At 36.4% G+C, this 25,661-nt stretch overlaps 2 protein-coding genes across 2 annotated transcripts; both read left to right on the plus strand.

Annotated features, from left to right (window-relative positions):
- The first annotated feature begins 6,618 nt into the window (after window positions 1-6,618).
- LOC128205184 (perlucin-like) lies at window positions 6,619-12,138 on the plus strand. Its single transcript, XM_052906658.1, has 5 exons — window positions 6,619-6,626; window positions 7,803-7,899; window positions 9,420-9,537; window positions 10,832-10,957; window positions 12,033-12,138. The coding sequence occupies exons 3-5, from the start codon at window positions 9,443-9,445 to the stop codon at window positions 12,076-12,078; spliced, it is 267 nt and encodes an 88-aa protein (XP_052762618.1). The 5' UTR covers window positions 6,619-6,626; window positions 7,803-7,899; window positions 9,420-9,442; the 3' UTR covers window positions 12,079-12,138.
- A 6,050-nt stretch (window positions 12,139-18,188) lies between these two features.
- Window positions 18,189-25,365, plus strand: LOC128205422 (perlucin-like protein). Its single transcript, XM_052907026.1, has 4 exons — window positions 18,189-18,273; window positions 20,453-20,570; window positions 22,182-22,307; window positions 25,250-25,365. The coding sequence occupies exons 1-4, from the start codon at window positions 18,243-18,245 to the stop codon at window positions 25,293-25,295; spliced, it is 321 nt and encodes a 106-aa protein (XP_052762986.1). The 5' UTR covers window positions 18,189-18,242; the 3' UTR covers window positions 25,296-25,365.
- The last annotated feature ends 296 nt before the right edge of the window (window positions 25,366-25,661 follow it).

Here is a 25,661-nt window from a genome sequence, read left to right on the forward strand (position 1 = left end):
GTTTTCGACGGAAAATCGCCAAGGAGTTCCGAATGCCACATAGTTATTACAAAGCGCTATGTGAGAGTGCTCCAGACTTGGACTACGACCTCTATCTAAATTTAAAGACATACCTCTGCTATCGTACCGTCTTAGATATATATAGCGCTCGATAAGAAACACCTAAAACAACTCAGCCCTGGTAAGAAAGCCCAGCTAGAAGATATAATTACTGGTTCCAAGTCTTGGCTGGATAGCAGGATTAACCCATGAATGCGAGGTTTCGCTACATGGCTTACAGGGTAGATCGACAGGAAGGCCGAAGCGGAAGAAGAATATTGATCCTGGTTCCATCTCAATTTAGTAGTGACCAAACATCAGTATTTAATCTAGATAGTGATATTGAGATAGCATGGTACGTACAAGACACAAATAAAAGGAGTCTAAAGCGGAGCCACATTGGTACATTCTTCAATCTCCATTCCATGACTGTCCCAGATGATCTTCAATATCTTACCATTTGCAAGACAAAACTAAAAGGAGCACCAAGCCTCCACATTGGTATATTCTTCAATCTCCATTCCATGACTGACTGTTCCAGATTATGTTCAATATCAAGTGCAATTTGCTTATATTTAACAAGGATTCCCAGAGGTTCATAACTATGGTTTGGAGGCGATTTCAACCTTGCCAATCGAAATTTGGAATATGAATGTTTATAATCGCAACATTCTTACTCGAATCAGTCCCTCCAGTTATTAAACATCACATAATATTTCTTCCTTTTATAATACTTTCGATAAGTATACAGCTACAAGCACAGTAAATGCTGCGTTGTTCAAAGATGTTTGATTATGAACAGCAGTAACTTATGATTGACATTATTTTATTTAAAATATCATGGGGAAATTTAAGTTTTACCATAAACAGAGGTCTACATATAAACTAAATACAGAGGACATTACATGATCACGAAGTCCGACACCCAGCGTCTTACTGTCGACATATTGAAAATCTAATTGATGTTGGCAGTTTCGAAGCAGATAAAATCACAGAGACCAGCTCCATAGCGACCCAGTATATAAAGCGAATATCATAAACAAGTCATCATTCACAAGGGAATAAGTACGGATTCATATACGTACCTCTGGACCAGACACGATATCTACTAGAATATTAAACGAACTAACAGAAGTTGCTTGTACTTTGAACATGCTTGGGCATAACTGTGCAACATATTCCTGTAATGTTGACACGGTTAACGTTCCTGGTGTTCAGTGAACCGCGAACGACTCCGCAGTGTTCAAGAAGGGTGACCAATTTAAAGATAAATCAATACCAAGTGACAACATTTCATTTTTTTTTAAATTTATGTTGGCTATTATACAGTACTGTTAAGACCAAACTTTACACTCTTGTTCACTAGGAGTGCACTAGTAGTGAACAATTTGTGCACTAAGGATAAACTAATGTAGTCTGTAGTTTATTAGATAAGCCAGTATAGATTTTCCTGGTCCACTCAGATTGGCCTTACTATATTGATTTAATTTAACTGATAAGATCATTTTCTCTATCAGATTAACTTGTGATAAAACATTTTAGTATACTGCATTTATTGATGACTTTATGATGATCATCATTTAATGGGCCAGTAACTAAAGACAATGGGTTTCTACCCAGCATTTACTGGTCATATTTGTCAACTTTTTAATTCTAATGTAGGTGAAATAAGAATAAAACATTTCTTAAATAAATCCAATAAATATTCTTTGTAAGCCAATATTTGAAAATAGGGGTGTTATCAATATAATTGTGCTACTATTGTAACATCCAAACATTTGTTTTGGTAATTCAGACATTTAATTAAAGTCAATTAGTGATTACAAAGTAATAATTCTGAATCCTTAGTAAATAAGTGAACAGCACTATTGTATATTCAAACAGTGAATGCAAAACCAATGCTTATGATAAAAAAGGTAATTGTAATTTAAAAGTAGAAAAAAAATGCATGCAGTGTTGAAAAAAAATACCTTGCCTTAATTAGATTTAAAAATAGAAGCTCAGGCTATTTCTTCAGAAACAGATTTTTCATATATGCATTACATTATAACTTCATCAAAAAGTTTATAAATACTGATCTAAATGATATTGCAATTGTCTGTAACTTTCCTGTATAGATGTTACGTAACTATATTCACGATTAATTTCATTACTTTTCATAAATAAACATCTTAAAAGCCTTGTTTGAGCATTTGATACTGAATGTATCTATTTATCTTTATCTATAAAAAGAGCACTAACGGGAATTATCCTACCAAATGGCCCACTAACCAGGCTTTAATTTTGAATGTTTAGAAAATGATAAAATGCTTATTCATACTTTTGTAATGAGATTACCCATTGTAACAATGTTAGCCCCAATAGGTCGGGACAATAAACAATACACAGGAAGTATCAGGGACCCTGCTGTGATAACTTAAAAATGACAAAAAAGGGAATTATCCTATGCATCCAACCATTAACCAGGCATTACAATGAATATGAGTTCTATTAAACTTACTATTTGATGTTAAAATACATGTTATGCATGGTTAAAATTAAATATATCAACTCTTAACAATTTGATTAACAAATGATGAAAAGTGTCCTAAAGAAATAGTTTTTTTTTTTAATTTATAATGCAATTGCAAAATATAATTAATAAATATAAACTATTTTCCATCTTTTATAAAAAAACATATGTTGTTAACATCTCTTCTCTAAAACCAAATTCGTAAGAAAATATTGAGTTGCCTAGTTTTAAAAAGATTGTCATGTTAATTCTCTGCTGTGTATCCCTTGTTTATTGCACTAGTGTCATTGCAGGGGCCAATTTCCTGTGTATTTGTTTATTGGCTCGGGGCCATTTGGAGGTGACACCATTTAGAGTAGAAAATAGCATTGTCCTATTAATACACAACCAATTCTTGCAGAAACAATATGTGCATAGCCAATGTATTAATTTGACTGATGAGAAGTAAATAATAAACAAATAAAGTAACATTACATTTATGTTGTAGGATATAAATCATATAAATGGGATATTATTAATAATAACTAACATTAGTCTTATTCTTACTCTAAAGCATTGTTATAATGCTTTTAATATGATTTAAAAAGTTATCAAAATGAAACCGTAAGTCAAACACTGACAGATCTGAGATTTAAAAGACAGCAGGAGGCAATAAAGATAAAGATCAATACACAGAATTGTGTACTATGGAGGGGGGGGGGGTGCTTAAAGAAGGCTTAGTGTAGCCTTCAATGGATAGTATTTCATTTAATAATGAAGCAGCAGAACCAATTATACAAAACTTCTAAAATATATGTTTATCTATTATGTGTTTCAAATTAGAAGTGCAATCAATAAATCTGGGTACAATTTAGAAAATGTACTATAATAATTAATGTTGTACTTATTTGATAATGATTGCTGTTAGGCTGTCACCTTAAATCACAATACATTTGTTAAACAAAAATAAACATAAAATTATAAGTTTAAGAATAGATGGAAGAAAATCTTGTTTTTTATAACCTTTGAATGAATCAACAATGGCACAACAATTTCACAGTTTGAGCTTGGAACAATAAGGTATGAACCTTGAGGATTACCTATTTTAAATAACGAACAACTTCATTATATCCTTGTAAAATGTATTGTTATTGTTAAAATAAAGGCTTATGAATTCATTTCATCATTATGTTCAATAAGTGTTTGAAGATGAAATCCTTTAACCCAGAACCAAAGTTATATCATTATACGTATCAATTAATATCAAAATAATGCAATGCATATTAATAAAGAAAACAAAAAACATTTAAATATCTTTGTTTGACAATTTCTTTTTTACAAAACATCAGATTTTTAATTCAATAAATCTATATCATTTACATGAAAGATCCAAATGGATTATAAGTATTCTCTATAAATTAATTAACATTAAAACATCTGTTTAAACTACACCCATCATTCTAAGTTTCACTGTAAAGATAGCCTTTATTATAGACTGAATAAACCTTATCTGGTCAGCCCCTTGTCTGCATTTAGTCTTTCCCTAGTCTTCCCCTTGTCTTACCCTAGTGCACTACGAAGTGCACTGATGGTGAACTGATAGTGAACAAGAAGTTCACTAACTGTCAAGTTTGGTCTTAACAGTACTGTATGTACCTCGTATTTCAAGAAAATTAATTCTGATAAAGACTAAGTTGTAGAAATATGCATTCGAACCTCAAAAGAGAAAGCTATTTACATACAACACCAGTGACAACCAGCGGGCAATTAATAATTATGGTCAGAGGTCTTCTTTCATGAAATAATTTTTGTGTGGTCATCACCTTTATCTTTTTACTATTTCTGTGCTATTGTGCATATTGCTATGATTTAAATGACACTTCTACATTTTTTCCAGTCATGGTCATCACAAAACAGCTACTGTTTGTACAGGATAACTTAACGTTCAATCAAGTTGAAGCTTGCTGAGTATTGCATATCATGACAAATACTTAATTCCTAGGAACGGACATTTCAGTTTTGTGATATCGGGCTGTATTTGTTGCTGATTTCTCTTAACGACCTTCCACTATACATAAACTCTAACACACGCATTTTCGCGAAGGGTGTCGTTCTGATTCGAGTTTACCTCAAGAGCACTGCCAAACGCTATATGAAGACCTCTGGGCATTGGAGAGGTGAAAATGGGAAGAGCAGAATCATTCGTATTCAAAGATATCACATGTATCGATGGCACCGTTTAAAAATGCCGAACTTGCAATTATTTTCTTTTTCGGAATGATAAATATAAGTATAAGTAAAATAAATTTTAGTAACAACGTGTATTACATCAATGTTCAAAATCCTAAACATTCTTATCTCCGCTTTTATTACAGTTCGATGATATCTTTGAGAATTTTAGTTAAATTGTATGTTCGGGTCTGTTTTCATGTTTTGTATATGCATGTCAGTCTTTTTGTACACTGGCACACAATATGATTTCCAGAAGCTACCGATTTTTGCGAAGTCTGAAAAAAAGCAAATTTAATATTAAATATATATATATATATATCGAGGCGTTTCCCACAAAACAAGATTAAAAAACAACAACAAAAACATGTATTAAATTAAAACAAATCCCGCTGTTTCAATAGTTATGTATTTTAACTGTTTTATGGAAATCTTGTTAATTATGATTAACACATCAACTATCAATCAATACACTGTGTCGGCAGCTACATTAACTTCTGACCCCATCTCCATATACTTATATTTCAAAAGTAATAATATGCTGTTATTTAAACAATTCTGTTCTACACAACTATACCGACCGCTTGTATCATGTCTTATCAGATAAGAATATGGAAGCACAGTCCACTATTTTTCATATATAATTCATAACTTAACTTAAATCAACAAAATAGATTCAAATCAGAGAGACTTTACTTGTGTATATGTATAATGGATGCTTTGTTGGCGACGTTAACACTCGTGGCATTGATAGCAGTGAGCGGTAATTACTTCAATTATAATTATTTTCATAACAAATCTCGGACATCAGTTGCTGCAGTCACTCAATTATCCTTCTGAGAGTTCGAAATTATATTTTGTTAAACAGGGATGACAATAATTTTCAAATGTTAAACGAATTTTTGATGAAATATTCCGTCGTAAAATTTGCTCAAAACATTGCTCGTCTATACCCTGTCCCAAATGATGCATGTCTTACTCTTGCAAAATATAGTACCTTAAAGCTAAATTAAAAATAACTTTTAAAATGTTTCTTTTTTGGCGATATCCACCCACTTTGCTTGTTGGAATCCCGTAACATGGTCTGAAAAAAGGGCTGACCCATTTAGACTATCTGGATTAGGATAACATATCTTTAAAGGTCTCTGAATGAGAATATGATAAATGTAATACCGAACGTCTTTACGGTGTAATGGAAGATGCGGGTAGCTTCGTGGTTCAAAGAAGCACATACTCTTGGCCCCTCAAATAGGTTACCAACTGTTGCCAGTCCCATCTCACGAAACGGACTCGAGCGTGATTTATACAATAAACAGCTGATTCAACATCCAATCACGAACATGAACAGCATCTATGACCGATTCCAGTCCCTACTTTAAAGGGAAAATTACCTTGTCATTGCTAGGTCAACGGTACCACAATCATACTATACTACTCTCTTTCTTAAACTAGGTCAAACAGATGTCACATAATGCTCCATGGTAGGTATTGAACAATCCTTCAAGTTATTATAATAATGCTTCTTTAAACTTTGTATATTTTACAACTATTGTAATGAACGTTATATTACAATATACGAAGCTACTCTGCTTGGAATAATTTTATGCGACAATGTGGTCTTGTGTTGTGGGGGAAACCGGAGAACACGTAGAAAAATACACGTCCGGCTTGGCGACCACTAAACAAACTCACATTATAATGATGTTGTAAAAACAGGAACTGCCTTTTCATTTGCATGTTTTTTTACTCTGAAATTTTGTCTGTACCAGGGGCAAGCTCCACGTGTTGTAAGAACGGCTGGCTGCCATACAAGGGTTCATGCTACTATTTCTTTGACGAGAACCTTCTCAATTGGAACGATGCCTTGGTAAGTGACATTTATTGAGTGTAATTTGCCTGTAATGGTATAAACGGATATCCACCGAATGATGTCCACACTCCAACATGTTGGGGATTGTATGTGTCTTATATGTTTTGTGGTCAATATCATGTTGGTTTTTTCACTACCGTTATTTTCACTGCAGTGAAAATACCAGTTCTGATACTTTCACTGCCCGTATAGATTTCGATTGCCGTATTGCCTTATAAAACTAAGCGTATACAATGTTGTATTAAACGTGTATGATATATGTTTCATTTATCATCGGAATCGGAAAACAGACGCCATTTTGGAACGACATAATTAAATGGCCCAATATGGAAAAATGTAGGGTCACCGCGTGACCAGTTCTTGACCAATGGCGACATAATGGAGGCGCGATATATAAGCCACAAAATGACGTCTTTATTATAAATGTGGTGGATTCGTGGTCTAGTGGTAACAAGCTTGACTGTCAAACCACGCCCCAATATCACGAAAATACTCAAGTCAAATCTCAATCTCAGTCTTTACTCTTTTTATCAAATAACAGCATCATATGATTCAAAATTGTAAATGTTTTACCTTTTTTTAAAATCGCATTCTCTCATTCATTATGTTGATTAAAAAATTGATAAATATCTTACAGAAAAAAATATTTGAGAGCAATAATTGTACTTGAGTCAAATTTATTATTTTTGAGTTTGACTCAAGTACATTTTGTGCTGTAGAAATAATTGTTTTCAAGAACATTGAACAATAATGTTAATCAACATAATGCTTGTGAGAATGTGTTTTAAAAATAGTAAAACATTAGTAATTTTAAATAATGTCATACTGTAATGTGGAAAAATGAGTTGAGACTGAGATTGAGATTTGACTTAAGTATTTTCGTGATATTGGGGCCAGGGTTCGATCCCCGCCGCACCACTTAAACAATATGCTTATCGTCTTGCGGTGGACGTTAAATGCGGGGAGGGGGGTTCCCGTGTGACAATGATATACACTGGTGCAAGTTAAAGAAACCAGGGTAGCCGTAACCAGGGTTAATTCTTTCTGTGCATTATGCTCGAAAAACCTGATATGACTTACAATCTTTTCGGAACATCTTATAATAATAGAGCAAGAGGCAAGTTATGTAATTATATGATTAAGAGACACCTATTCCTGTACCTGTATCTTCAGACATTTTGCAAGAACAAGGATGCTGAACTGGTCACTGTAGAAACAGCAAATGAGAACCGATTCCTCGTGCATTTTGCAGGGAAGCTTTTCCGCAACAGTAAGTTAGCCTCTTCATTGTCTGTAATTAATATGAAATGCGGATATCACCAAATCGCGAAGCGGATGACAGAATTTACAAAGATGTATTGAAGTGACACTCTTATTCAAAATCAATACATACTCATGTATTACAAATATAAATTTTGAGTGATAAACCTTCAACTACTTACTAAATAATACATTTAGGGAAAATGTTAATTACTAATAACAAGATTGTAACCGTGTTTTTAATAGCTGAAAACGCAAACATATTAAATGATTGGTGAATGCTAAAGGATTTACTATGATCTGATATAGTCTCACAAGGTAGAAATATCATGTTTTCTGCACCTTTCTTTCAAATTAAACTCCATTCCCTTCATAAGAACCATAATTCATCCTTTTTGCTATATCAAAACAATTTTATTAATTGTGGTAAATCTTATTTGGGAGTAAGAGTGCATCTTTAAAAAAATGTTTTGGTACCTTTTGTATGGTTGCCGTAAGATACCCGATAACGTTTGCGAATTGTTCGTGTTTACCACTTAATTTTTGCGATAATTATCTAGCTATTTAGTGAAAATTTGCTATTAAACATTTTGATAAGATAAATATCATAAGATTAAAAACAGGCTTGAAAGTGCCCAGAACTGCGACCTGTAACATTTTCATGTTGTACAACACTAACAGGTTATATAGTTATGGTTTGCGAATCCCACTTAATAAGTAGCATATTACCTGGATAACTATGAAATATCCATGATTATTTTGTAACCATTTTCGGCAGTAAGTATGGATGTTTGCGGAGGAATTTTCCATTGGACTAAGGGGTGGTATAAGCATTTGGCAGAATAGAGAATCGGAAGTTACGACGTTACATTGTTATTGTAACCAATATCACAATAAGGTCGGGCTTCACTACGTACACTGAATTTGATTTGTGATCACAAAGTCGGACACGTTGGTTTCTTTTCATTACAAAACCGTACTCTTGCGTAACATTGTTCTAACAGGAGTGATTAATATTATGTTATATTATACCTAACATAAATGTGTACCTTCTTTTTTTAATTTAAACTCGATCGGTCCGTATATCACTGTACTTTGATAAAAATCCAGTTTTATGACGTCAGCGGTCCATATCATATGTTTGGCCGGTCCGAATCTCGTCAAAAATGTAATAAGAACCGATGACGTCATGCAACTGGTAGGTGCGGCTTGCTTTTTTCACAACAAAAAGTTTTTGTAGCAAGTGAACATTATTAGCTTTGTTCAATCAAACACATCTTAAGTGCATTAAAATAATTATTTGTACGATAAAATGTTCGGTAAAATATACGAAATATTAACACACCACTTCGGGTCGTTAGAAGTTAACACATTTATTTTCATTCTCATTATACAATAAGCCCAAACAAGTAAACCCGGAACTATTAACTGCATACCAAATTCTTGACCGTACATGTAGCAGAATCTATTGACCGGTAATTTGAAACTTGAAACTAGTACAAAAAGTTATTTTTATGTTATTTTCAAAAGCCACTCATAGTCGGGTGAACACAATGTTTTGGCTTGGAGCGAGTGACGACGACATTGAAGGAATATGGAAGTGGGTGGCTACAGATGAGGAGCTGAACTTCGAGAATTGGGATGTTAGGTATTTGAAGTTGGCTGTTTAAAGAAGGTGTTCTTGGTTTTTATTTATGCATTAACGGTATAACCAAAATGGTAAGCAGTATTACTTTGAAATAAGAAGCATGAAGCTTAACAACAACCATATTCACATATACACACTCTACTTATTACCTGTTAAGCTTGACACTAAGGTACACAATAGTTTCTAAAACCTCGTGATTGAAATTGTACATGTATATCATTGCCGTAGCTCTCCTATTATTAATTATCAAATGTGGGATTTAAAAACCTTAATCCCTCAAGCTGAGTTAGGGTGACGGTGATAGACTTGGTGTTATATTCAAAACAAACGTATCACTATATCATTCGTCAACTACAGTATGGCGGCTGTAGAATATCGCCCTGGAAGTCCACGGTTTAGATAGTCATTCATGATTCTTTGGACTCGTTAAATAAACTTGTGTCTTACTGACTTTAGGAAATACAATAGTGTTGAAGCCGGTGCTGAAAGGACGTTGACAATATTTATATCAAGAACGACATGAACCAGTTGTCAAAAGCTTTAATATAACGCCCGTGTTAAAGCCAGAATCTGAAACCAACAACACAAACATTCGCGAACAACACACAACTTATAGAATGTATACCACGGAAACCAGTAGTCAAAAGATTAAACATAAACCCCGTTCAATGACACAATGCCAAGGCCAGAAATACAGAACAATAACACGTACACACATTCACAAACAACACTCGCCATTTAAAATGTAAACAACTAGGGATGTTTACCAGGGATCGTTCGGTACCGCCTTAAAATGCGACTCTTTTCATTGCTGCCAATAAAATGTTTTATGAGTACTCTCTTAAAAGTATGAGTTGAGTTCATTTGTTTCGAGTAATAGACAAACCAGGAATGTTATGTTTTAAAAAGTGACTAGACACTTGATGATAAAAATGCAAGAAAAAAGAAAATTGTCAAAAACTTTACAACTAGTTTCATCTTAGTAACTAAAATATTACATTGCTTACGACACATGTATCTTTCGCAGTTTTTGCGTATATTTTCAACTCGAAATATACTGGGTATGTTCAGTATATTTTAAAGAAAAGCGTCTATCAAGTGACTGTCACATGCCAAATATACACACTATGGACCGGAAAACCATTATGCGCTATTTTAATCGGGTAAACACACAGGGACATGGACAACATACCATTTTATTCATGTAAAGTGATGTATTTTCGGCATCATACTATCCAAAATTGACAATTCGATCACAAACGAATAACCAATTCAAATACTTTTAAATTGCCAGCAACAACCAGCCTTCCAGTATCCATGACAACCACGAGGATTGTCTGGTTATAAAAGGTGAATACGACTTCATGTGGCATGATGTGGAGTGTGATGCTGAGCATGGCTTCCCCCTGTGTGAAATGCAGTAAGTTTGTATCCGGAATATTATTATTATTATTACTTAATAATATCCGTTTACGGATCAATGGCCAAAGTGGTAGACCCTGATATCGTAAGCTAAGTCTGCATGTCACATGGCGTCTGTTGTGATGCCCAACACCTATATTTCGCTTGTGTGAGGTGCAGTGAGTATTTGGGACAGTCCATATCAATTTTGTATTGTCTAGATAATTCCAATAACTCAGTTTATGGACCACTCAACAATGTGTCAAGTTTCGGCGATAAAATGCTATGACTTTGGCTGATGCTTATTGCGGTGCTAACAAAGGAGTAGTGTGAAGTACAGTGAGTATTTGTGACAGTTTGTAGGCTATTACGGGCTTACATTTGCGCAAAATACGATTGGTAAATACCCGTAGTCGAGGTATTATCGACTTAGCGCTTATGCAATAAGATTAAATCTTATCCTCGATGTACGAATTGTATGTTCATCTGAGGACGACCAATAGCAGGTCAACATCTGACTACCATTGCGCCAGTCAATCAGATCCCTACTTTTGAATAGTTGAAAGTAAGCGTAAAACTTAAATATATCAGCTGAAATTTGAAACGTTATTTTGAAAGTCCAGATCATTCATAAAATATATCTCAATGGGTCGTCATCAGATGTTTGCTCCAGCAAGGGAGATCGTACACTGGTAAGTGGCATGTCATGGAGTATGCCTATTATCAATGCCTCACTGTTTATGTTTTTGTACGCTTCGCTGAGCAGCATATGTGAGATTATATGGGTCTGAGTTGATCACCACTTTGCCAATTAAAAACATATAAATATCAGAATTGACGGTATTTCACATTTCATTCAGTTTAAATCAAATCAAGACTGTTATTCTCATACTATTGATATAGCTTGTACTACCGAAGTATCGTCCTTCCTAAATATATTGTAAATACATGTATAACAAAGAATCATCAATTATATTAAGTGATCATAATCACATATTCTACCTTTGCTAAAAAGATGATAAATATTTACCTTTAAACGAAATACATTTATTTTAAAATGCTTAACTGTTGTTGTTTTTTCTCACACTTTTCAGAGGCACTAGCACAGGAGGTACGAACCCGCTCTCTGCTATTGGATAGATTAGTCTTAAATGTACAGGTAGATTGACAAAATAAAAAAGATAACATTGATAACATTTATCAGCCTTTTTGTTAATTTCTTCTTTCACACGAAACTCTTTCATATAATACCAAAATACTATGGGATCTTAGACATCCAATCCAAATAATGCAGATCGGTATCTTAAAGCTTGTTAAAACAACAACGGACGGACAAACGGTACAAACAAATCCTGGCACAATTGTATTTACGTTCAGTTCATGGGCTGGATACAAGGGCGCGCATCGCGCATCGCACACCCGAATAAAGGATAGTTTAAACGGCGAATTAGAAATGGCAAGCATGAACTTTAGCAAATAAAAAGAGGCACTAGTAGTAGCAACAACGACCAAAACAACCCACTGGGTATGAGGTAAATATGCCAAAAGGCACAAGTTCTGAAAACATTAAGGTATGGCAATGGATACATATTTGCGCTCATAAGAATTACGATACTTATCGAGAAACCGTTACAGAGGACTTTCCATTATGGCTCCTTCTTTCTTTAACAGCGGTAGTGAGACAAATGAGAAATCGTTACAGAGGACTTTCCATTATGGCTCCTTCTTTCTTTAACAGCGGTAGTGAGACAAATGAGAAACCGTTACAGAGGACTTTCCATTAAGGCTCCTTCTTTATTTAACAGCGGTAGTGAGACAAATGAGAAACCGTTACAGAGGACTTTCCATTATTGCTCCTTCTTTCTTTAACAGCGGTAGTGAGACAAATGAGAAACCGTTACAAAGGACTTTCCATTATGGCTCCTTCTTTCTTTAACAGCGGTAGTGAGACAAATGAGAAACCGTTACAGAGGACTTTCCATTATGGCTCCTTCTTTCTTTAACAGCGGTAGTGAGACAAATGAGAAACCGTTACAGAGGACTTTCCATTATGGCTCCTTCTTTCTTTAACAGCGGTAGTGAGACAAATGAGAAACCGTTGCAAAAGGCCTTACAATGATGGTTGCTTCTTTGTTTAACAGCGGTAGATAGAAGAAGGAAAAACTGTTACAGATGCCTTTCCATTATGACTGCTTCTTTGATTAACAACGGTTAAGAGACGAAAGAGAAAACCGTTTCATGAGCCTTTCCATGATGTCTGCTTCTTTGTTTTACAGCGATAGTGAGACGAACGAGAAACCGTTACAGCAGCCTTTCCATGATTGCTGCTTCTTTGTTTTACAGCGGTAGTGAGACGAACGAGAAACCGTTACAGCAGCCTTTCCCTGATGGTTGTTTCTTTGTTTAACAGCCTATTAGAGACAAACAAAAAAAAATTTCAGAGGCTTTTCCATGATGATTGCTTCTTTCTTTAACAGCGGTAGAGAAAAGGACGCAAAACCGTTGCAGAAACTTTACCATGATGACTGCTTCTTTGAGTAACAACGGTAAAGAAACAAACGAGAAACCGGTACAGAGGCCTTTTCATGATGGCTGCTTCTTTATTTACTAGCGGTAGAAAGATGAACGAGAAACCGTTACAGCAGCCTTTCCATGATTGCTGCTTCTTTGTTTTACAGCGGTAGTGAGACGAACGAGAAACCGTTACAGCAGCCTTTCCATGATGGCTGCTTCTTTGTTATTACAGCGGTAGTGAGACGAACGAGAAACCGTTACAGCAGCCTTTCCATGATTGCTGCTTCTTTGTTTTACAGCGGTAGTGAGACGAACGAGAAACCGTTACAGCAGCCTTTCCATGATGGCTGCTTCTTTGTTTTACAGCGGTAGTGAGACGAACGAGAAACCGTTACAGCAGCCTTTCCATGATGGCTGCTTCTTTATTTTTACAGCGGTAGTGAGACGAACGAGAAACCGTTACAGCAGCCTTTCCATGATTGCTGCTTCTTTGTTTAATAGCAGTATAGAGATGAACGAAAAACCGTTGCAGCAGCCTATCCATGATGGCTGCTACTTTGTTTACTAGCGGTAGACAGATGGACGAAAAACTGTTAAAGAATCCTTTCCATGATGGCTACTTCTTTATTGTTTTGAAACAGGATCTCTGGTTACCTGGCATGATCCTGTAGCTTGAATTGTTGTATTAAAATAAGATGACAAAAACAACCCAATATCTTTAAAAAGTATAAATCAAAACCAATTATCCTGATTACGCTGCGAATCTACGCTATAGGGAAAATATTTTCTATGATGTCATTGGTCCAAATGTAAACCTAAAGCAAACAAAACAAGAACAACACAAATTCGAAAATAAAACACAACAGTTGAAATAGACTGGTCGTTCATCAATAAACAGGTGACCCTGAAAACAATTATTTATAAATGCTTTTCATATAATTGTTGATATTATAGGATGTTTGTTTGATGTAAACGAGTTACTAGTATTTGTTCGCTAAATGTTTATATAATTATATTATTATTATTGTATTTCTTGATATAATCAAATGCCATGTTGACCTAGTTTAACATATATATTGATGATCGCTATATTGCCTTGAATAGGATCCTTATTTTCGTCGTAATGATCTGTCGCTCCGTATGGACAATAGGTTTTACGGAATGTAAGCTTTATGGATAGAAGACTTTTATAGGTTTATGGACACTAGGTTTTAATAATTGGTTAAATGGACACTGGGCTTCATAGGTTTTATGGACACTAGATTTTATTTAAGGAATGAATTGCGGGGTTGATGTCATTATCGGGGTATGAACGCAATTGGGCTGGTCAACGTGTGTGGAGTCCGAAGGTTTTATGGACGGAAGGTTTTATAGGTTTTATGGTCAGTAGGTTTTACCGGTTTTATGGTCAGTAGGTTTTTCCGGTTTTATGGTCAGTAGGTTTTATAGATTTAAATGGCAGTAGGTTTTATATGTTTTATGAACAGCAGGTCTTACCGGTTTTTTTGACAGTAGGTTTTACCGGTTTTATTGACAGAAGGTTTTACCGCTTTTATGGACAAAAGGTTTCACCGTTTTTTTTTGGACAGAAGGTTTTATAGGTTTTACTGACATCAGGTTTAATAGGTTTTATGGACATTTTTAAAAGGTTATATGGACATTAGGTTTCATTGGTTTTATTATAAGTAAGTTTAATAGGTTTTATGGATATGGTATTTTATAGGTTTTAAGGACAGAAGTTCCTAAAACCTAACATAAAACGCTACGTGTGGGTGTTCTTAAACGTACCAGATTGGAAAACCAATTGCTACGGAAACCGAGACATAATTCAGAATACATTAAATTCAGGGTTAGTGGCCCCTGTTACATATGCACATTGCTTCTAGCAACATGTGTAAGAAGCTTTATTTGACTGTATCGATCGTTTCTAATTTATTGTCAAAGTTATGGATATTCTGCACGCTGATTACGCCGTCGACGATGACAACGACTTGAAAGACCATTTTGTTGCCAACATATCATATATGTGTGAACTGATCTTATTCAACTATGTCCTTAAAGTTGACACCTTGTATGTAGCTGACCTTATCAGATAAGGAAATACAAGGCAATTATTTAACTAGCTAATGGAGAACACATTTTGAAATTGAGGTTATTCAAAAGAACATAAGCCGGACTAAAAGAACCCAATGGACGTCATCTTAGCTGTGATTGCATTTTGCTCTTTGATTTTGATAGCAGGTAGGCTGTTGTTTTGTCAAGATAAACGATGTGGCAGTACAGGGGACCAATCTACGCCCGTCTCAAGTCGGAGTTAAAATGGAAACGCTGAAAATATAAATTTTAATGTAACTTTCCCCCTCCAGTTGAGTATTGATGAAAACATTTGCACGGTTTAATTGCAATCTTAATTTGTACCATAACTTTCAATTGTTTTTTTAAAAACTAATTGGAAAACTTAAAGGATGATTCTTTGTTATTTCAATTTTTTTTTCCTCAGTCTGAACCTAAAGTCGGACTTGAAACTGTTCGTTATCACTGACCCTGGTTATCATAGATATGTTGGTTGTTGAAAGTTCATACTTAGGCTGATGTCCTGTTTACCTTTATTTCACAACTAAAGTTTGGGAATTATTCGCGAAGAGACTTACATATATTATCTACAACGTTTGATCGCATTGCTTAATTAAAAAAACTTTATTAGTGTACAGTTTGTCCACATTGTTGGTAACTATTTTCTAGCACTTCATGATCATTTAGATGGTTCAATATGGTTAAATAACACATGGACATAGAATACCGCTTACGACGGTGGTACTATGAATTGGCGGAGGTGGTGTGGGTGGTGTCATTGTGTGCATTTCCATTGTTACACCTTACATTGCTGCCAATGAACAATTTCAACCAATCAGAAACTTTGTATGTAGTTTGTGCTCCCAAAGAGTTTGCCAGAATGTATTTATATCCTCCTTTGCAATACTTATTGGTGCCATCTTTTAAGCAACTATATCGTACGATCGATTTTTCGAATCAATATTTATGTAATAAGTTTTTATTTTTTAAGAAATGGCTGTTTATACAGTTCAAATACTGTGGAATCATAAATATTCGTATTAGCGTAAACCTTACTATATGGGGTTTTTCTTTCTAAACAGAAGGGAATTCATGCTGTCAGGATGGCTGGCTCCCGTATGAAGACTCGTGCTACTACTTCTACGACGAAAAAAGACTCAACTGGAATCAAGCCCTGGTGAGTGGTGTCTAAAGGGGCACTATAAAGGTTAAAAGGATTCACTATAGGTTAAAGGGATACAATACAGGTTAAAGGTACACACTATAGGTTAAGGGGGCACAATACAGATTAAAGGGGTACAATACAGGTTAAAGGGGTACAATACATGTTAAAGGGGTACAATACAGGTTAAAGGGGTACAATACAGGTTAAAATACAGGTTAAAGGGGTACAATACAGGTTAAAGGGGTACAATACATGTTAAAGGGGTACAATACAGGTTAAAGGGGTACAATACATGTTAAAGGGGTACAATACAGGTTAAAGGTACACACTATAGGTTAAGGGGGCACAATACAGGTTATAGGGCCACACTACAGGTTAAAGGGGTACAATACAGATTAAAGGGGTACAATACAGGTTAAAGGGGTACAAGACAGGTTAAAGGTACACACTATAGGTTAAGGGGGCACAATACAGGTTATAGGGCCACACTATAGTGTAAAGAGGTTAAATACAGGTTAAAGAGGCACACTTTAAGTTAAAGGGGCACACTACAGGTTAAAGAGGCACATTATAGGTAAAAGGGACACAATGAAGGTGAAAGGGACACAATAAAGGTTAAAGCAAAATCAATCATTATTTTTGTAAATTTCAATGCATTATTATTAAACTCCGTTGACTTTAATGATAAGCGATCATATGATTTGTGAACAGTGAAAACAATATTAGCCTTTTAAAATGGGTTTTTGATTTATTTGTGGCCAATTCCCTAGTTAAAAAACGCCCCAAAATCACTAATTTGATTTATAAATAAAACAAATATAGTTTGTTATTACTACAGTCAAACGAGTAAAACATTTTATGCGTTATAAAAAGTTTGCACCAATCTATATAGTGCCGTTTAAGGTAATGTAAATATGTCTTTATTGTGAGAAAGGTCCGTCTATGGTTTACATGATTTATTACACCTGGGTAACTAAAGTGTACATAACTTAGTATATTCTTGTCTAGTGCTGTTAGGTTCTATTCATGAAATACTGTGGAACAAAAGTTTTATTTTTCCACATCCAAATCATTTTGTCTTTTGTTCCGTCGGGTTTGAAGGCACATGTAAGAATACCACTTTCACCGGTGCTATGGGTTGCGGGGGGGGGGGGGGGGGGGGGGGGTATCGACGGCATTGACATCGCAATACAAAGAGTAACAATTTAGTATTTTGAAAAACAGCCTATAAGGGGAAACTTCAGTCAAGAGTAAGCTTGTTTTTGGTACACTTTTCAATTTAAAGTTTATTTAAAGAGTTCGTATTAAGTAAAATATCATTATAAATCGGTATATGACAAGATATAATCAGTGAATAAAACCCCACATGAGTGCATAAATATTTTAATAATTTCAATTAGAGCTTACTCGTTGCCATAAAATAAATTAAAAAAATCGTGATTATATTGAAAGAACTATTTGTTAAAGATTTAAATCGTTCTTTTACAGACATTGTAAGAATAAAGACGCATACCTGGCCACCATAGAAACAAATAACGAAAACCGATTTTTGATGCATTTTGCAAGGAAGCTGTTTAGACCTGGTAAGTTTCAGGGACCAGTTTCACCAAAAGATCTAGCGAAAGCCATACAATATACCAGCAAATGATTTTACTTTTAAACTTATACAAGGTGATACATTTCAAAAAACGCACCGGACCGTTTCATCAAGAATCTCAGGAGCAATTTTGTTAATAGACGAATTGATTAATAGAAGGGATTTGGTCAATATGAGGGATTTGGTCAACGGAGGGATTTGGTCAACAGGAGGGATTTGGTCAATAGGAGGTATTTGGTCAATATGAGGGATTTGGTCAATAGGAGGGATTTGGTCAATAGGACGGATTTGGTCAATAGGAGGGATTTGGTCAATAGGAGGGATTTGGTCAATAGGAGGGATTTGGTCAATAGGGATTTGGTTTATATGAGGGATTTGGTCAATAGGAGGGATTTGGTCAATAGGAGGGATTTGGTCAATAGGACGGATTTGGTCAATAGGAGGGATTTGGTCAATAGGAGGGATTTGGTCAATAGGACGGATTTGGTTTATATGAGGGATTTGGTCAATAGGACGGATTTGGTCAATAGGAGGGATTTGGTCAATAGGAGGGATTTGGTCAATAGGAGGGATTTGGTCAATAGGACGGATTTGGTCAATAGGAGGGATTTGGTCAATAGGAGGGATTTGGTCAATAGGAGGGATTTGGTCAATAGGACGGATTTGGTTTATATGAGGGATTTGGTCAATAGGACGGATTTGGTCAATAGGAGGGATTTGGTCAATAGGAGGGATTTGGTTTATATGAGGGATTTGGTTTATATGAGGGATTTGGTCAATATGACGGATTTGGTCAATAGGATGGATTTGGTTTATATGAGGGATTAGGTCAATAGAAGGGATTTGATTAATATGAGGGATTTGGTTTATATGAGGGATTTGGCTAATATGAGGGATTTGATTAATATGAGGGATTTGATTAATATGAGGGATTTGGCTAAAAGGAGGGATTTGATTAATATGGGGGATTTGATTAATATGAGGGATTTGATTAATATGAGGAATTTGATTAATATGAGGGATTTGATTAATATGAGGGATTTGGCTAAAAGTAGGGATTTGGTTAAAAGGAGGGATTAGGTCAATATGAGGGATTTGGTAAACGGGAAGGGGGAATTAGGTTAATAGGAGTGATTTATGTACGAAGTCGATCGTAGTGTTCTTGATGAAACGGTTTCTTTATCATTTTCTCCAAATCACTCTCTGTGCTTCAGATTTAGACTCAGAAAAACAAATCTTCATTTTGATGTTAAATGCTTTATGAGCTCTCTCTTAAAAGTATGAGTTGAGTTCATTTTTTCGAGTTAACTGCTTTAATAGAGCACATACTGTTAACATGGTTGTACCATGTTTAAACAATCTCATCTTCTATTAAACAGACATGTTTCGTATAAACATGCTATTTTTGAGATCTTTTGAAAGAATTAAGATTTCAATTTTCTAAGCCAAAGTCAAAACTCAGACCCAAGACGTTATTGTTGTATGTAACATGAACCCTGTGGCTTTTGTCGGTTCTGAGTTATACTGCATGTTCACCTTTTAATTTGACAAAATGTGTCAATCTTGTCAAATGTTATTTTATGGAAGTAGGACTTCATAATGCATGATTGGTATGATATAGTCTGGGCTCACAATACTCTTTGTTGCGAAAATGTGTTTGGGATGTTATACAAACTATTTTCATATAGGTAGTGTTAGGAGAATATCCCTTGTTTATAATTAGTAACTCTTGTGAATTAAGTATATCCAAGATGGAGTCCAAGATGGCCGCCAAATAATATGCTATATTTATTTTAAACTGAAGAAGAGTGTCACCACCAGGGTCTGAATAAATCTCCGATATTTCTGGTTCTACAGTGAAATAATTTGTTAACATTTAAGATATGCATTGGCATGTCTATACACTATATGTGTCTAGCAGATGTATCCGTAAGTTATTCGTAATAAATGAATTATGTAGACCAAAATACATATTATGCATTTGAGTATGTAAATATTGGAACCAGACAAATTCGCCGCCCTACAGACAGTTTTCAAGTGACTTTGAGTTAAAGTCAAAGTATAACGTTAATTGTACAAAAGACTCCGGTCAATAACATCTTCAGTTCTTAATATAAATTTCACAATTAAGTACGTATAAGTCATAAAAGCTTATTGTAATGCAGATACGGACTACCGGAACACGACTATATTTTGGCTTGGAGCGAGCGATGCGGACATAGAAGGTATTTGGAAATGGGTGGCGACCGACCAGCAGCTCAATTTTCAAGATTGGGACGTACAGTAAGTATGTTAGTCGTGATAGTTTGACGATACTAGCGTTCCAGTGTGTTTATATCACGTGTTATCACTATGCCGCTTAAAGAGCCCCGCCTTCGTTTTATTACCGAAGTTTGTTAAGGTGATTAGTTTCTTCAAACACTTCGTCAAACCTGTTTCCAAAATAATGTTTCGACAGTGCTCCGTTAGACGGCCGTATAATGAATAATGAAAAGGTTTGTTGAAATGTTTTAAGAAACTAAACTCTCAATCAAACTCTGGTAGAAGACCGAAGGCGGGGCTCCGTAAGCAGCGTCTACGTAGACTGCGCTATGTTTCATTAGAGATGTATGTAAGTATGGAGATATCTCGGTGAATGTAGCATCCTTCTATAAATATATGGGGCCAAAGTTGTCATGGTCGCGTGCTCAACATACGCTAGTCTGAAGCCATAGAACCAGTGTGTGTATACCATGTGATAAATTGTATCGTCATGCTACGTCGTAAGGCAATATTTTGCTTCGAATGAAGAGTTTACACAAAGCTAACTTCACTATTTCTTCACCATTTTAAATGAAACATAGCACAGTCTACATAGACGCCGCTTACGGAGCCCCGCCTTCGGTCTTTTACCAGAGTTTGATTGAGAGTTTGGACGTTTTCCGCTTTATCTTGAATATGTACTTAGAATCATAAAGTATTGGTGTAAATTGTTACATATGCCCGGCCATGGGTATCCTAGAAAATACCATTTATTCTTAAATCCTTTTTAATAACGGTAGGCGAACCTGGGCCTCTGAGGTCCGTGAAACTCTGTTTACATTTGATTATGGTTTTGTTTGGTCTCATGACATATCAATATGCAGCAAGACTGGCTCAGTAATATATCCAAAAAATCTATATGTGATCATTATAAAGAGTTCTAATCTACGTCAGATGTTGAATTTTACCTTTAAGTAGAACCTTCGTTTTTATCTACGTAAAAGCTTTTCGAGATTCGGGTAATATATTCGTAATAGGCCGGGTATTGAAGTTGACATACGATTGTTCCTAGAGAGAAACAATTATATATTTTCTGTTTTAAGCATAATATAGACAGGATTGAAGATGAATATACTGTTTTGATTTAAACGCAACGCAATATGATTAAATTTTTACTTTAATTGATCGTTTATCCGAAACAAATTTAAATGTATTCGGCTTAAATTAATAACTTGAATACAAATAAATACATACATTTGGGCATTTTCCACCACCATCCATACTTCTGTACTATTATAAAATTGCCATTGCTGACTTTTGCTGCTGTCTATGATTTCATGAATGTATGTACATGTATTATGAGCCGATGAACGTTTTCTACTTATAGAATAATTAAATTGAATCATGCTGTCCTGACAGTAAATAAAGTTAAGATAAAGTCAGCATAAGGAACCGTAAAAATGGCTACCAGTGTTCGATACTTTGTTTTCAACATTGTATTTGATATTAAAGTATTTTTCGCTACAGCAGGTCGTATTCGGGCTTTAATCGATGTTTTTCTTAAAACAATACAATTTGTCCATGTGGCGGTATCTTGACGTGAAATAATCATTAATTGCATTTATATTTTTGATTATTGTTCTACTCCTACAGAAATAACCAACCGACAAATTTGCACGATAACCATGAGGATTGCTTGGCTCTTAGCGGCGCTTTTGATTTCAAATGGCATGACGGCGAATGTGACCTTGACACCGGATACGCACTCTGCGAAAAACAGTAATCCCTTCTATTCGTTTGGCGTTTAGTATACACAATTTTCTTTCGCGTTACGACTTTTTGTCGATTTTCAACAGTACTTATTTAGACCAACTCTGACTATGATATAACTACTGGGAACAGACACATGTATTTTCTATCAAATATATGCGATAATCGTAACAACTCGGCCAACTCCGGCAAGCTTCGGGATAAACCTCGTAAATAGGCTTCAATATATACGAACATTTTATGAGGCCGTCGGAGCTTAACTAAATGATCATTGAGCTAAGTAGACCCATTCGATAACAAAACAATGTACGGAAGTGAATGATTTTGATTGCTCTTAATGACACTTTGGAGAAACTTGAAATAACTGATGTAACTTCTCACCACTTAGACATTAAGTATGTTCATTGGCGGTTGAACACACACAAAACACTTTTTCACTATGGGCACCGCCATGATAGACTATTTCAAAAGATATATGTGCGACTAGCGTTGTGTAGAGTTGTGCAGCGACTTGCGTAGCGTAGAGTTGTGCAGCGACTATCGTAGTGTTAAGTTGTGCAGCGACTAGCGTAGCGTAGAATTGGACAGCGACTATCGTAGTGTAGAGTTGTGCAGCGACAATCGTAGTGTAGAGTTGTGCAGCGACTATCGTAGTGTAGAGTTCGACAGCGACTATGGTAGTGTAGAGTTGTGCAGCGACTATCGTAGTGTAGAGTTGTGCAGCGACTAGCGTAGTGTAGAGTTGTGTAGCGACTATCGTAGTGTAGAGTTGTGCAGCGACTATCGTAGTGTAGAGTTGTGCAGCGACTATCGTAGTGTAGAGTTGTGTAGCGACTATCGTACTGTAGAGTTGTGTAGCGACTATCGCAGTGTAGAGTTGTGCAGCGACTATCGTAGTGTAGAGTTGTGTAGCGACTATCGTAGTGTAGAGTTGTGTAGCGACTATCGTAGTGTAGAGTTGTGCAGCGACTATCGTAGTGTAGAGTTGTGTAGCGACTATCGCAGTGTAGAGTTGTGCAGCGACTATCGTAGTGTAGAGTTGTGTAGCGACTATCGTAGTGTAGAGTTGTGTAGCGACTATCGCAGTGTAGAATTGTCTATCGTAGTGTAGAGTTGTGCAGCGACTATCGTAGTGTAGAGTTGGGCAGCGACTATCGTAGTGTAGAGTTGGGCAGCGACTATCGTAGTGTAGAGTTGTGCAGCGACTATCGCAGTGTAGAGTTGTGCAGCGACTATCGTAGTGTAGAGTTGTGCAGCGACTATCGCAGTGAAGAGTTGTGTAGCGACTATCGTAGTGTAGAGTTGTGCAGCGACTATCGTAGTGTAGAGTTGTGTAGCGACTATCGTAGTGTAGAGTTGTGTCGCGACTATCGCAGTGTAGAGTTGTGCAGTGACTATCGTAGTGTAGAGTTGTGTAGCGACTATCGTAGTGTAGAGTTGTGCAGCGACTATCGTAGTGTAGAGTTTTGCAGCGACTAACGTAGCGTAGAGTTGTGCAGCGACTATCATTGTGTAGAGTTGGACAGCGACTGGCGTAGCGCAGAGTTGTGCAGCGACTATCGTAGTGTAGAGTTGTGAAGCGCCTAGCGTAACGTAGAGTTGTGCAGTGACTATCGTAGTGTGGAGTTGTGTAGCGACTATCGTTGTGTAGAGTTGTGCAGCGACTAACGTTGTGTAGAGTTGTGAAGCGACTAACGTTGTGTGGAGTTGTGTAGCGACTATCGTAGTGTAGAGTTGTGTAGCGACTATCGTAGTGTGGAGTTGTGTAGCGACTATCGTAGTGTAGAGTTGTGCAGCGACTATCGTTGTGTAGAGTTGTGCAGCGACTAACGTTTTGTAGAGTTGTGAAGCGACTATCGTTGTGTAGAGTTGTGTAGCGACTATCGTTCTGTAGAGTTGTGCAGCGACTATCGTTGTGTAGAGTTGTGTAGCGACTATCGTAATGTAGAGTTGTGCAGCGAATATCGTAGTGTAGAGTTGTGTAGCGACTATCGTTGTGTAGAGTTGTGCAGCAACTATCGTAGTGTAGAGTTGTGTAGCGACTATCGTAGTGTAGATTTGTGCAGCGACTAGCGAGTTGGGCAGCGACTAACGTAGTGAAGAGTTGTGCAGCAACTAGCGTAGCGTAGAGTTGTGTAGCGACTACCGTAGTGTAGAGCTGTGCAGCAACTAGCGTAGCGTAGAGTTGCGCAGCGACTAGCGTAGTAAAGAGTTGTGCAACAACAAGCGTAGCGTAGAGTTGTGTAGCGACTACCGTAGTGTAGAGCTGTGCAGCAACTAGCGTAGCATAGAGTTGTGCAGCGACTATCGTAGTGTAGAGTTGTGCAGCGACTATCGTAGTGTAGAGTTGCGCAGCGACTAGCGTAGTAAAGAGTTGTGCAACAACAAGCGTAGCGTAGAGTTGCGCAGCGACTAGCGTAGTTTAGAGTTGTGCAGCGACTAGCGTAGTGTAGAGTTGTGCAGCGACTAGCGTTGCGTAGAGTTGTGCAGAGACTATCGTAGCGTAGAGTTGTGCAGCGACTGGCGTAGTGTAGTGTTGTGCAGAGACTGGCGTAGTGTAGAGTTGTGCAGCGACTACTAAAGCTTAGAGTTGTGCAATGACTACTCAAGCGTAGAGTTTTGCAGCGACTAGCTTAGTATTGAGAAGATAGTAGTGTTGTGAGTTAGAAGCGTGAAGCGAGTTCCGTGGGTTCGTTTAGCAACAAGCGTAGAGTTGGGAAGCGACTAGCGTAGCGTAGACTTGTGCAATGACTAGTGTAACATTGTAGAGCGAATAGCGTAACGATTTAATGCGAGTAACGCAGTGTTGTAAAGCGAGTAGCGTTGTGAAGCGAAAAGCGTAGTGTCCTTAGAGCGAGTTTAGCGAGTACATAGCGTCATAAAGCGAGTATTGGAATCGGCTTTAAATGGGAGTAGTTCAACCATGTGATGTTTTATGATTTGTTTTTCAGAGGAGCCCTCGGATCCACTGGTGCTGGTATATCAGCAATTGGGTAGAAGATCTGGGATCCGTCAATGCATCTTTAGAATGTTTTAACATCAGCAATAAATCAACTGCAAAATAAAAGTGTTATTGTGTCAAAATATGGGTTACAGTGTGAGTATACCACGATAAATTACGTCATATATGCTACGTTGGAAGGCAACAATTTGCTTAAAATAAAGGCTTAAATCAAAGATAACTTTTCTTTTACACCACCATTTTAAATAAAATAAAGGGCAGTCTTTTGTTTTGACAGTGCTCCGTCAGACGGCCGTATTGTGAAAATATTTGTCGAAATGTTTTAAGAAACAAAGCTCTCAATCAAACTCTGGTAAAAGACCGAAGGCGGGGCTCCGTAAGCGGCATAGACTGCGCTATGT

The sequence above is a fragment of the Mya arenaria genome, chromosome 10 (assembly GCF_026914265.1).
Source record: "Mya arenaria isolate MELC-2E11 chromosome 10, ASM2691426v1".
In the NCBI taxonomy this organism is placed as follows: domain Eukaryota; kingdom Metazoa; phylum Mollusca; class Bivalvia; order Myida; family Myidae; genus Mya; species Mya arenaria.

Bases quoted from the DNA above. Each gene is read 5' to 3' on its own strand.
- LOC128205184 (XM_052906658.1), top strand. From the start codon at position 9,443: ATGTTTTGGCTTGGAGCGAGTGACGACGACATTGAAGGAATATGGAAG. The intron at 9,538-10,831 runs GTATTTGAAGTT...TTAAATTGCCAG, and splicing joins TTCGAGAATTGGGATGTTAG to CAACAACCAGCCTTCCAGTA. The intron at 10,958-12,032 runs GTAAGTTTGTAT...CACACTTTTCAG, and splicing joins TTCCCCCTGTGTGAAATGCA to AGGCACTAGCACAGGAGGTA.
- LOC128205422 (XM_052907026.1), top strand. From the start codon at position 18,243: ATGCATTTTGCAAGGAAGCTGTTTAGACCTG. The intron at 18,274-20,452 runs GTAAGTTTCAGG...ATTGTAATGCAG, and splicing joins AAGGAAGCTGTTTAGACCTG to ATACGGACTACCGGAACACG. The intron at 22,308-25,249 runs GTAATCCCTTCT...TTTGTTTTTCAG, and splicing joins TACGCACTCTGCGAAAAACA to AGGAGCCCTCGGATCCACTG.